The sequence below is a fragment of the Poromitra crassiceps genome (assembly GCF_964638095.1).
Source record: "Poromitra crassiceps genome assembly, chromosome: 4".
Classification (NCBI taxonomy): Eukaryota; Metazoa; Chordata; class Actinopteri; order Beryciformes; family Melamphaidae; genus Poromitra; species Poromitra crassiceps.
The window spans coordinates 12,621,431-12,634,436 of NC_139626.1; the positions used below are offsets into that span (position 1 = coordinate 12,621,431).

General features: G+C 43.1%; 1 protein-coding gene across 2 annotated transcripts in view; it reads right to left on the bottom strand.

Annotated features, from left to right (window-relative positions):
- The window catches only part of exoc6 (exocyst complex component 6), a gene marked incomplete at its 5' end in the record, with an annotated part of 76,760 nt that extends 66,879 nt beyond the window's left edge, over positions 1 to 9,881 (bottom strand). Inside the window, one exon of one of the 2 annotated variants that reach the window (XM_083634854.1) lies at positions 9,754 to 9,881. In XM_083634854.1, coding sequence (XP_083490980.1) covers positions 9,754 to 9,881 — 128 coding nt within the window. Of the gene's footprint in view, positions 1 to 8,051; positions 8,150 to 9,753 lie in introns of those variants that run through there. The other variant, XM_083634855.1, reaches the window with a different exon arrangement.
- Between the last annotated feature and the right edge of the window lie 3,125 nt (positions 9,882 to 13,006).

Here is a 13,006-nt window from a genome sequence, read left to right on the forward strand (position 1 = left end):
TAATAACAATAATAATAATGTGTCTTTTCTGTGTATTTCAGCCATTTTCCTCCTGTCCTTAAGAAACTCCTAAGCCACTAATGTCCTCCTCTCTACAACAATTTTCCACCTTAGGAGTTGTCTTAATAAGGGCTAAGATGCTTTGTGAATAGTTGTTATCTTTACTAGGAGTTACTCTTACTTTTAAGTGGTAATTCTTATAAAACGTCATCACTCAAAGTGAGTTTTCTTCTAATTTCAGCACTAGGACCAACTCTTAAGTTAGTAGGAGGCTTTGTGGCTACGGACCCTGATTCATTTCACCTGGACGTATACCTCCATCTAGTGGTGAGATATTGCAATGGCACATTTTACACGCTGTCATCTTCTGATTTAAAAATTCACATTGGTAAAAGGACTGGACTTTGTCACCACGGGACCTCAAATTGATCCCATTGTGTGGATGTTGTGACATAACATCCAGGTTGATGTTGTCACTAGAAGTCAACTTCACTACATGAGCATAAGATATGGCCTGATTGACATCATGCCAAAATAAGCTGCTGAGATGCCATGAAATATCAAAGTCTTGACACATTTGGGCATGATATTGGATACTCCTTTGATACTATCTCTATCCGGGGATCCACTATATGTTTTCATCTTTATCCAGGGATTCCTATTATATCTCTTTATCCAGACATCGTATTAGACAAAAGCTACTCTACATTTGTTCAACAACCGTGTCCACCCTCCCAACCCCAAACTATATCTGGGCAATATATCGAATATCATGAATCATGATATTCAATATATTGCCCAGACCTAGTTTGTTTCTCATTCGAAAGCCACATTATTAAATACACACTTCCCAGACTGACAAGCAAGCTGCTAGGTGCACTTCCCATCTCTTGCTATGCTAACTTTTCACCACACAGCCATCTTGGTAGGAAAACAACAGGTGATGGTAATCAATGGTGAGATTACAATCAAATCTTGTAAAGCCCCCATATTGGTAGGAAATGCATGTGACATCATGGGAATACGATAAATACTGTATCACCTGATAATAGTGAAGCAACAACCTGTGCAGTGCAGGTCTCCATTTAAATTAGTAATACCATAGAGACAGTCCGCATGTCTGGGAAGTTGGGAACACCCACAAAATTTTAAACGGCTGGCGCGCGAGTGGGGTAAAACCGCCGATATATCTCAATGGGCTGACTGACTCACCAAAAGACGGTGCTGCGGCTCTAAACTACAGGTTTGGGGGTTCTAGAGCAGAACACAAGACGTCTGCTCAGATGTGCGTTTACTGCGGTGGTTAAATCCGCGATCGTGTCTGCCTGGGCTGGGCTATCAGCTAAATTCTAACTTTGCTGAATGGATAGAACAGCCGGTTTTTACCCCACCCTGACCACGCCCCCAGCTAACCAGCATCTATTGTGGGCGTTCCTAGAGCCTGTATGGGCGTTCCCAGACATGCGGACTGTCTCTATAATGTATTGGGGACAGAGATGCTCACAAGTCATTTTTTGCAAGTCCAAGTCAAGTCTCAAGTCTCTTATGGATGAGCGTTCTATCATCTGCTGCATGCCATCCGCTCTGCTTAGAACACTGCAGCTAAAACTAAGGAATTCAAAGCATGTACTGTATTATCCTCACCCCTTATCTATTAGAATACAGTAGCAGCAATTATTAGAGATGACATTAGTAGACATTTGCTTCCAGTCCAAGTCAAGTCTCAAGTCTTTGAGGATGACGAGTCTCAAGTCACTGTGTGTGTGACTTAAGTGCGACTCAAGTCCAAGTCTCAAGTCCAAGTCCACATCTCTGATTGGGCGTTAGACATAGTTTGGGATTTGTATACACATATTTCTCACAAAAACAAAAACAGTGTAAATTCCAAAACTTTGGAAAATAGTTTTTCAAATCCCATATCTTTTCCAGGAATTTCATGACCGTGGCAAGTGGGAACCCTGTGTCATTTTCTGAACAGACTGTTCTAGCTGTTCTATTATTTACCTTTACCCACTTCATCATTATATCCAGTAACCACATTACTGATCGATTATTGATCAAAACTCTCAAGTGTGTGAAAGCATCAATAGTCAGGGAAGACAACCATGTCTTTGCATTTGATTTTCCATCACAGTCTTGTTTAATAAAAAGTGACATGTTGCATTATAGTGTGCCTCTTGTTCCAAGTCCTTTATCCCAGTCAACTTCATGGAATCCATAACGCTTCCATGCACTCACTTTTAATCCAGAGGGTGCTGCTGGTTGGAATTGGATCTCACGTTCAGCAATCTTTGTGTTTCCTGTTGTGTGCCACACGCTAAACTGTCCAGGTGCTGTGCTGCCATCGCACTTCAGTTCCACCTTTTCATTCCGTCAACATCACGTTATCAAGTACGATTTAGAAAATCGATTTTTGACATTTGTGAATCGATTCAGAATCGCCCACGTCCGCATCGAAATGCATCTAAAAGAATGGATTTACCCCCCCCCCCCCACCACCCCCCAAGAGAATGTGGTCACGCTCATGATCTGCTCTCTGTTCATTTGAGCAGTTATTCTGTGACAGAGAAATATAAACTGTATTTGTCTCCAACCATGTTATCTCAAAGAGATTAAGCTTTATGGAAATCTCTAGAAATACAGGTGCATGTTGCCCCCCTTCCCGTGCTATTCATTTGCATACACTTCACACACACCGACCCACACACACACTTCACACACACACACACACAAACACTCACACACACACACACACACACACACACACACACAAAAACTAGTAATAATAATTGCCAAACGCGGTAGAGCAAACCCTTCAAATTCTAGACAGTCTAAGTTAGCCATTAGAATCAGCCAAAGGCCTCCAGCATTCTGCTCTGCCTGTTACCATGAAGATGAACCCAGAAACTAAAATACATTTAATAAATATGAATGGTAGTTTCGCCTAAAATAAACTAGGCTATAGACAATAAAAGGTATGCTAAGGTACAGTGTAAAAACTAAGAGCAAAAATCCGTGTCATATTCAGCATATATGATATTCTAGTGAGCTGAGGCATCATTCATTGGTTTCACATTAACCCATTGATACCTGATGCAGCATTTGCGTGTATATATCCCTCATTTGTGTGTGTATCCCTTTAAGACCGCGAACCGCGTAAATGCTGCATCAGGTATCAATGGGTTAAAATGTTGGCACAACATAAAGAGTTCAGATGCAAGCAACTCCAGCAGAAACTAGACTAAAGAACAGAACCACAGGAAACGCTACATACATGTGCATATATACTGTATGCCTGTTGCCCTGGAAATACCCAGACAATTCAGTTATATACAGTATTAGGACATTATTAGGACAGTATTAGACATACTTATTACATGGACATTTACATGGACTCCACTAGGGTTGTGCGATGTCAACGTGATGGTCCCACAGTGAAACATCGTGATGGAAGGATGGATGGATGGCATCGTCATTGATGGGGGGTGGGGTGGTGGTTAGGGTTAGGGTTAATTAATGATTTATGAAGTCGCTGCCCCAGGTGTGCATAAAATACAGGTTAAGAACTTATTTTTTGAAATAAGTATATACTGTATATATTTATTATCGGAATATCGTATCGGTTATCGGCCAAGAGAAGCAGATATTTATCGGTTATCGTATCGGTTGAAAAGAATCCATATCGTGCATCCCTAGTAGTGGGCTATTTGTACTATGACCGAATTAGATTTTATGAGGACCGTATAACAAGACACTTTATATGCCCCGCAGCCCCATCGCCACCACAGGGTCAATAAAAGCATTCTGAAAAACTCCAAACTGCTCCAACCGCTCTGTTCTGCCCACGCCTTCAGTCTCCAACAATGTGCTAACTGTTAAGTCATGTGAAATAATATGATAACAATTTTCAGGAGAACAAAGTGGGAGTTATTTGATCAAATGAGGCACTTCTTTAGGCTTCTTCCGTATTCAAATTCAAACTGTCATTACTTTTGCAGACAGGGTTTTTCCTGCATATAGAATTATGAGGCGGCCGCCTCAGTCAAATTTCGCTCCGCCTCCAGCACTCGACGGGTAAAACCATACTTGCAAAAACAAGCGTTGCACTCTGTGGCTTGGTGATGAAATAGTAGTAGTAGTAGTAGTAGTAGTAGTAGTAGTAGTAGTAGTAGCAACCTATCCACCTTATTTCTAGCTGCCATGATGCCTTATGTAAAATATGGGTGCTTCTTCCGGTGTAATCCCCCCCCCCCCCTTTACGTTGCTGACAACGACACAACATACTGTAGCCCGTAGATCTCAGTGAAGTGAGCAACTATCTCCCACAGTTTGACTTCCGGTTTAGCGATTTTAACCCTAAACCCCCATAGCGCGTCCAGCTTGGCAAAAATCTCATCAATAAATATCCAGAGTTGTTCAAAGAGCAACAGAAATAGCAGATGTGATATATACAATTATTACATTCCCTCAAATAAGTCGTCAAACGAGTGTATTTATTGTGACAAGCAACTTTTTTCCCCCAGCGTTGGAGTTTTAACGAGGAAATGCGCAAGCTGCAACAATATGTCACATTCTGAACTGGACCTTGCACCCATCATTATTTTACAGCGTGGCATTCAAAAATAAGGTGGATACCAGTAACGTTATAGACATTATTTTGCCCCTAAACCTTAGATAAAATAAAATAACCCTTTCAAACTAGCGTATTTATTTGATCAAATAACCCTTTCATACTAGCGTATTTATTTGCAGGTAAAGGCTGGCTGGTTGCCTTTTCACTAGGGTATCGTTAGGATATCGGTATCGATACCGGTACTGTTTATCGATACCGATCGATACTACTCTCCATAATTTGGTGCAAAAAATGAAGACATGACGTGAAAAGATGTAAAGTTATTTTGTTATTCACTTTTTTTGCAGAAATATATTCACCATTGTGAATATGATCACATGGTCATGGTCATTTATGAAATCTAGGCCACCCATGTAATAGAAATGTGCAATTATTTTTGTAATTAGAGTCCTATTACGACTTTAGTTCACTCTAAGGGGGAATCCTACTACAACAACCAGAATGCATTGCGCTGCCCCGACTTTCACTTCCGTGACAGAGCAAACCTGCATTATCTACTGAGGGTTATTTTAATTTATAAAACGGCTCTCTCAAAACAAGCAATTTGATTGGCTCACAGCTGTGGTATATTTAGCGTATACCACGCTAATTAGGGATGCACCGATATGAAAATTTTGGCCGATGCCGATAACCGATATTAACATTGCTGTTATGGCCGATAACCGATATTTACCGATGTCGATATGATCTGTATAAAACCACATTTTTATGATCATCACATTTTGTACATACTGAAAAACACATGTTAACACTGAATTTGAAAAAGTTATGCATTTCTTTATTTGCAAAGCCTTTGGAAAAGCCCATAAATCATAGATTTACTGCATTATTTCATATCAATGTGAAGAATTTGGCTGATAATGATAACCGATATTAACATTGCAACATCTGACCGATACCGATATGACCGATATGTTAAAAAATCGGCCGATACTGGCCGATACCGATATGATTGCCGATATATCGTGCATCCCTAACGCTAATATACCACAGTTATGAGAAAAGAGAGAAAACAAATGGTAGCTAGCTAGCCTCCTAGCCTCGCAAACGGGAGCTCCGCACCACAATACCCAGAGTGCCTTGCGGTAGTGTTAACTGTCGTCTCCTGCTAGTGACTTTATCGTATTGACAGCTAGTTAGCCGCTAGCTAACGGCAATAGCAACGTTCGCTACCTGCCTACCAAAATGGAAACATTAGCATTAACTAATGTTAGCACAAGCATTAGCCAAAGTTAGCTAGCTAAACTGTCGTTACATTCAAAAAGAAGCAACGTGAGACAAACTGTGAATTATAATCAAATCTATCTATTTAGCGTAGCAACATGTGTCAACTTTGTAGTTCTAGGAAGTAACCAACCATAACAACCCGCCCCCAGCAGCCTATAGGCTATCTTCCACAAGGCGTCCTGTTACTCACACATAGAATTAAACAACATAGAACACACCACACCACACTAACGTTGGCTGTTTGTTTGTCACCAAGCCTGTGTTGCTCTCTGACACTGTTCAGCAACTCTGCCGGCTCTGTGCAGCGAGCCAGTGAGCCAAGAGTATGATTTCTGAATAACAGCCATTTAAATTTGAGTCATTTATTCCCTTCATATTGCCATACTTGGTAACCTTTTATAAAAGCAATAGCTCACTTCAGGCCATGATATATGCTCATTATAGACCTTATTCGCTAACCCTGGACGGCCTTATTGTCGTTTCTGTTCCTTTACAAAATAGCGATAGTGATGACAGCAATAAAAACCCCAGAGTTGTTGTTTGTATGCTGCCGTTAATGCCTGTAATAATAAATAAAAGAAAAAACGAGGTGAACAGACTTTGCTGTGAGGAGCTGTCAGAAAGTTCCACCTGTCTTTCCTAACTATCCACACATCTCCTGTGTGCTGACGTATCCTCAGTCTCGCTCCCTTCACGTCTGTGGACGGTAGAGATAGAAACAAACCACGGGGACTTTATTACTGTCATTACTACAGCCATGTATAACGCAGGTCACCATCCGAACACAACAGGAACGATACAGGTAACGCTAACGGCGGCTAGCTTCCTATAAACGCTGCTCTTACATAGGCTGTCACCTGAGAGCTGCAGCGCTATGTCGACAACATGGCGGCGGTGGGCGTGCCCGTACGCGAGTTACGTCAATCGAATAAGGTCTATACCACACCTAGCACGACCCTAGCATTACCATAATGCAAAATTAACTGCTTATTAACACAACCAAACTTTAGTTGCACTTGTGTTTCCACACGGACCTCCAACCCCACCCCCTCTCTTTATAATCCTGTTCTAGGACAAATGCTCTGTACAAATATAGGGTGGTCCACCTTCAACGATTGATATTAGTTACATCTACTGACACTGTGGGTCAAACTGGTCAGTGCAAAGGGTAATCTGCTGTGTGTGTGATTGTACCATAGGAAACTGATAACAGTCTACAATGCTTACAGCTCCAATAAAAAGTGTGTACTGAGCAGGCTAGACCTGCTGATAACCAAGCTAACTAAAGAGGCAGCTTTTTCAACAGATCAAACCTGGAGCTGTTTGACTTACAACAGAGGAGACACATAAACTGTCTTTCTGGACGCAAATGTTGACGGAATTGTCCTAACTGATCAAATAAGGCATCCTCAACAACTGGCTAGGCAGGTGACGGGGCGTAATAACGACGTCATTATTCTGACAGCTATCAGGCAGCTGAGAGTATCAGTATCCTTAGGGCACACATTCAGTGCTTTACCCTTGGAATGCTGAAAGACAGCCAAGGCCTACAGGTAACGTTAGGGCTGCAGGAATGGTATAATTGGAGGCATTCCGCTTCGTTGCTTCAGTCAATTTATAAACACAACTTAAATTGTAAATGTGTAAGATCATAACACTACAGTCTCTGCCCAACGCCTTGGAAGCCGACCCAAAACCGACTAACGTTTAAGCTTGCTCAGCTAATGCAGTTAGCTACCTAGAAAGCACAGACGAGTCAACATCCCATCTCACCAACCACATCACACAGCATGCAAGACGACTCATACTCTGATATAACATTCATTAATTACCAGCAGATAACTGCAACTGAACAACTAACGTTAGTTGGCGTCAAACTGCTAACATCGTTAGTTAACATGTAGAGTCCCACAGCCACACCCACTATGATGTTTACACTGTGACGGCTCACTGTCCATCAATACACAGGAAACACCCGACAATTAAACACGTTAAAGCTGCATATTAGCTCTATGACAGAAAGAATGGCTAATGTTAGCCTGCTAGCCGCACTCCTCAATTCTACATAGCTAACGCTAGCTCACTGTGTAGCTTGGCTACAACTGGCTAGGGTGGCTAACGAACAAAGGTCCTACAATGTAATGACCAGAGGCAAAGACACGGACATTTGATAGAAACCATATGTCCCTACCGCAGGGTGGGACCGACACAGGCCGTGTCTGTGCTCTCAATCTCCTGTAAAATCCGTTCGTGCTCCGTTATACACTCCAGGGTGTCATTCTCCGCCATGATGCTTGTGTTTGTGTATATGGCTGTATATGGCTAACCAGACACACTACAACACTACGCCGACTTGCCAACAGGGGGCGCACTACAACTGTAAGGACTTCAATGGCAGCAGCTTGTTCCCCACAAACACCACCATAGCATTACATTGATTACATGTTATTCACAGCTGCAGTTACAAGACGTGTCAAACGTTTCCGAGCTCTCTTTGACTTGTAGTGGAGCTGCAGTTAAGCATAATAATTGTGCATTTTGCGATAAATGCATAATGATTTGGTAGACTCAAATCAGAGAGCCACTGGGAAGTCCAAAACGCTTGATCGTCACGTGACTCACCATAGTTCCAAGGATAGTTCCAGGAAGTATGTGATGGTGGGCCACCAATTGCGATTGCAATTGCAGTGGTGGGCCATTTGAATCCATAAAATAAAGCAGATAATTTGATTCTTCAACGGCTTAACCCTTTCAAAGTCTACATCACAAACGGTCCATTCTGATGCAACTCGACAGCGCTGCTTAATCCACAGGGTTCAAAGTCTTGAAAGTTTGGAAAACCTTACTGCCGGGAACTGATGCGTGGTATAAAATAAAAAAAGAATAAATCCATTGGGCGTCCGGGTACTGTAGCTGTAGATTCCCTGCCTACCAACATGAGGGTTGCAGGTTCACGCCCCCGTGTTGCCTCCGGCTTGGTCGGGCATCCATACAGGCACGATTGGCTGTGTCTGCGGGTGGGAAGCCGGATTGAGGGTACGTGTCCTGGTTGCTGCACTAGCGCCTCCTTTGGTCGGTTGGGTCGCCTGTTCGGGGCGGAAGAGAAGTGATAGGAATAGCGTGATCCTCCCACGTGCTACGTTCTGCCGATGAAGCTCCCCGCTATCAGGTGAAAAAAAGCAGCTGGCAACTTTGCATGTGTCGGAGGGAAGCATGGTGCTAGTCTACAGCTCTACAATTGGGGAGAGAATGGGGTGGGGGTGGGGGTGTCATAAAAATGAATCCATTGGGGTGAACAGAGAGGACGTAACTCTTTATATCTCAATGACTCTGGGTAGACTTATAGCCAAAGGCAGTCTAAAAATAATTGTATATGGAGGCATCATGAATTTTGAAGAAACAAATTCCTCCATACTGCTCACCTGGTGTAATCCAAGTGTCCACAAGCCCTGGGATGCCAAGTTGACTTGAAAATACTTAATTTACCCCAAAGTTTTTAGCCGAAATCTTCACTGTGGCCAGGTCCTCCAGGAGGGTGGAAGAGGGTGGGGGCAGATACTGAGCATGCTACAGCTGAAAACAGCTGCTAAATTCCTCCTGATGGATCAATACTGGTTTTCTGATTCTGAAATTATGTCTATTCAAGTCAACTTGGCATCAGATTCAGTATGTCAGCTTTTTTTACGTTTGAAAGTTGGTCACCATCCACTTCAATGGTTTGGTAGAATTCTGCAACAGTGTTTTGCTGTGAAACTCCACCAATGTTTTGTGGACTAAAAGACACCCATCGGCATTGGGGTGACTATGTAATGACTAAGTTATTTTATTATTTATTTCGTTTATTTTTGTATTTATTTTTGTAGTTTTGTGCCCTGAATATGATCAAAATGTACCTTAAAGTGGTTCCCAGGGGCAAGTCCATGGACTCCAGCTCAGCCAAAATATTTCCATAAGCCTTCTCCTCGTCTCTGTTCTCCTCTTCAGGCTCAGGTAAAGCAGCGTTCACTCTGTCACTCGCCATTTCTCCTCTTAGCCTGTGTAGTAGTAAGCTGTGATTGTGAGGAGTGCAACATCTCAGTGTGTGTGTGTGTGTGTGTGTGTGTGTGTGTGTGTGAGAGATAGAGAGAGAGAGAGAGAGAGAGAGGAGAGAGTGAACTCATATGTGTGTGTGTGTGTGTGTGTGTGTGTGTGTGTGTGTGTGTGTGTGTGTGTGTGTGTGTGTGTGTGTGTGTGTGTGTGTGTGTGTGTGTGTGTGTGTGTGTGTGTGAGAGAGAGAGAGAGGAGAGAGTGAACTCATATGTGTGTGTGTGTGTGTGTGTGTGTGTGTGTGTGTGTGTGTGTGTGTGTGTGTGTGTGTGTGTGTGTGTGTGTGTGTGTGTGTGTGTGTGTGTGTGTGTGTGTGTGTGTGTGTGTGTGTGTGTGTGGTGGGGGGGGGGGGGGGGGGGGGTCCAACTTCCAGGGCACCTGCTATCGTCAGCAAAAAAAGAGGGAGCTACAGGAAACAGACCTTGTGATTCGCAGAACTTTGAATCCAACAAAAGTCAGTTGAGAAGCTTCTTCTGTGTTAAAGATTGTCTCATGAAACCTAAGGAACCATATATAGGCCGGTTGCACAAAACACCTTGAGTTCCTCTTAAGGTTTCCTTAATGTTTAACCTTAAAGGGATAGTTCAGAATTTTTTTATGGGGTTGTATTCTCCAAACTGGGACCATGCCAGCTACTGTCGGCAAGTAGGCTACCTCATGATAATCATGAGGTACCGTGCCGGCTGCATTCTACTGCATGTAGTACACTGACTGTCAGCAAGTACTGTACCTCATTCAACCCCACATAAAAAAATCCAAACTATCCCGACCCAGCCCTGTTGAGGGAGCAGGCACACCTGGAGGTGAAGGCGGATCCTGAGGCTCTCAGTCTCAGGGTCTTTCTGGAGGCCAAGGGATGCCCTCGCAGTCTGGCCCACATGTGTCGGATCCGGATCCGCCAAGCGCTGGGCGCACATCACCTGAACCAAGTCCACTCCCTACCAATAACACAAGTGATGAATGACTTTGTGCTGTCTGTTTATTTATTTTTATTTCCTAGATTTTGTTCTTCAGTGACTGTGTTTCAAAAAAATCCAGGCACAGAGATTAAATACCATCAGCAAACACTACATGTAGCCAACTATAATTATATAATATAATTATAACTATAAAGCTGTGTCTGTGTGTGCCGTTCATCATCTCCAGAGTCCCCACTCCAGAATTGAGCCCGCATAGCATGTGAAAATTCTAGTACTTTCTACTGCTTACATTTTCAAAACAGGCTACTTACTTTAGTTTTAAGGCAAACAGAGCGCGCTCCTTTCTAGCCTACCGTGCCTCGCCCTCATCCTCCTTCCCCTCCTCTTCCTCATCGCTAATTTCTACCGTACCTCATTGGTTTCCCCTTGAGGTCTCGCCCACACCGCGGCCTCGCAGACACAGCTCGGCTGCTGCGCACCCTCGCCCGCATTTGGTGGCTACGCGGCCTCGCCTGCTCAACATGTGCACCGCACCGCCGCACGATTCCTTCTCCAATTATAGTGTGGTGAGATATGACGTGAGGTACAGTTAGCTTTACACAGAAACAGCCGGTTGAAATACTTTTTACTTTCATACTTGATTACATTTCAGAGCCTGTAATTTGTTACTTTTGCTTGAGTAAACAAGTTGAATCTATACTTCTACTATTACCAGAGTCTTTTTTACACAACTAACTGTACTTCTACTTACAGTAAAGGTGGTGCAGGTTAAAAAAATATGAATTTACATTTTGGGCTCAAGATTCCTATGAAATGACCCCCCTCCCCCATCACTCACCCAGCAGCAGCACTGTACAGTGTGTAGCCTACTGGCTGGGTGAGTGATGTCACAAGTTTTATGTTCCATTGGCAGGTTTTCACGTGCGTGTGCCAGCTGCTTTACAAAAACGAGTCTAGATGCAGCTATGTGTGGAAAAAAGAGGAGAAACTTATTGCTACATACCAGTTCCACATTAACCTCCATTAGTCTCCAACCTGCACCATGCTCTTTAAGTAAAGAATGTGTGTACTTTTCTCATCTCTGTATGTAGCCTTAGCCTAATTATTGTTAATATGTATATGAATAGGAGACATGCTTTCTATGGCACTTATATGATCGGCTATTTTAAATAATAAATCAAATAATGTGTTTTGAAGAGTCAAATTGATTTTAGCCAAAAATAATCCGGCCCCCATGAGGTCTCATTTGAACAAATCAGGTCGACTACCTACTATGATTCTGACACACCTGAATTGTAGAGCCAGTCGATAGAAAGCGGTAATAAAAATAGGTGTTACGAGAGAAAAAGTTGCCATGTTATCTGACCACTCCATTTCAGATGATGTGGCTTATCCAAGCCACTTTCTACTTCCTGCTATTCTTCTCCAGATGGATTGGCCCAGTAGGAGTGTGGATCTGGGAGTTGACAAGAAACCCTTAACAAAAGCCCTGACTATGAGTTTCCTTATTACCCCACCAAAAACAAGAAGTGGGCAGCACACACACACACATGACCGCAAACAAGCTTGCGCTTGCGCACATGCACACACACACACACACACACACACACACACACACACACACACACACACACACACACACACACACACACACACACACACACACACACACACACACACACACACACACACACACACACAACCAGTATAGGAAATGTGTCAGAGTTACAGGAAGAGGACACACAGATGGCTTGATGTGACACAATGGGGAAAGAGAGAGGCAGGCGTGCAGAAAGAGAGAGAGTTGGAGAACAAACACACACCCACACACCCACACACCCACACACCCACACACACACACACACACACACACACACACACACACACACACACACACACACACACACACACACACACACACACACAGTCTTAGGTCACTTTTGTGGTATTTACTATTTACATAGACTTACATGCATTACATGAGACTTACCCTAAGCCTAACCATAACTATAAATCACTACTTGTCTAAACCTAACCCTAACCCTAACCCTAACCCTAACCCTAAACTTAACCCTAACCCCAAAATTAGATTTTTACCAACTGGGGACACGGCTTTTGTCCCCAATTGCACAAGCCGTCC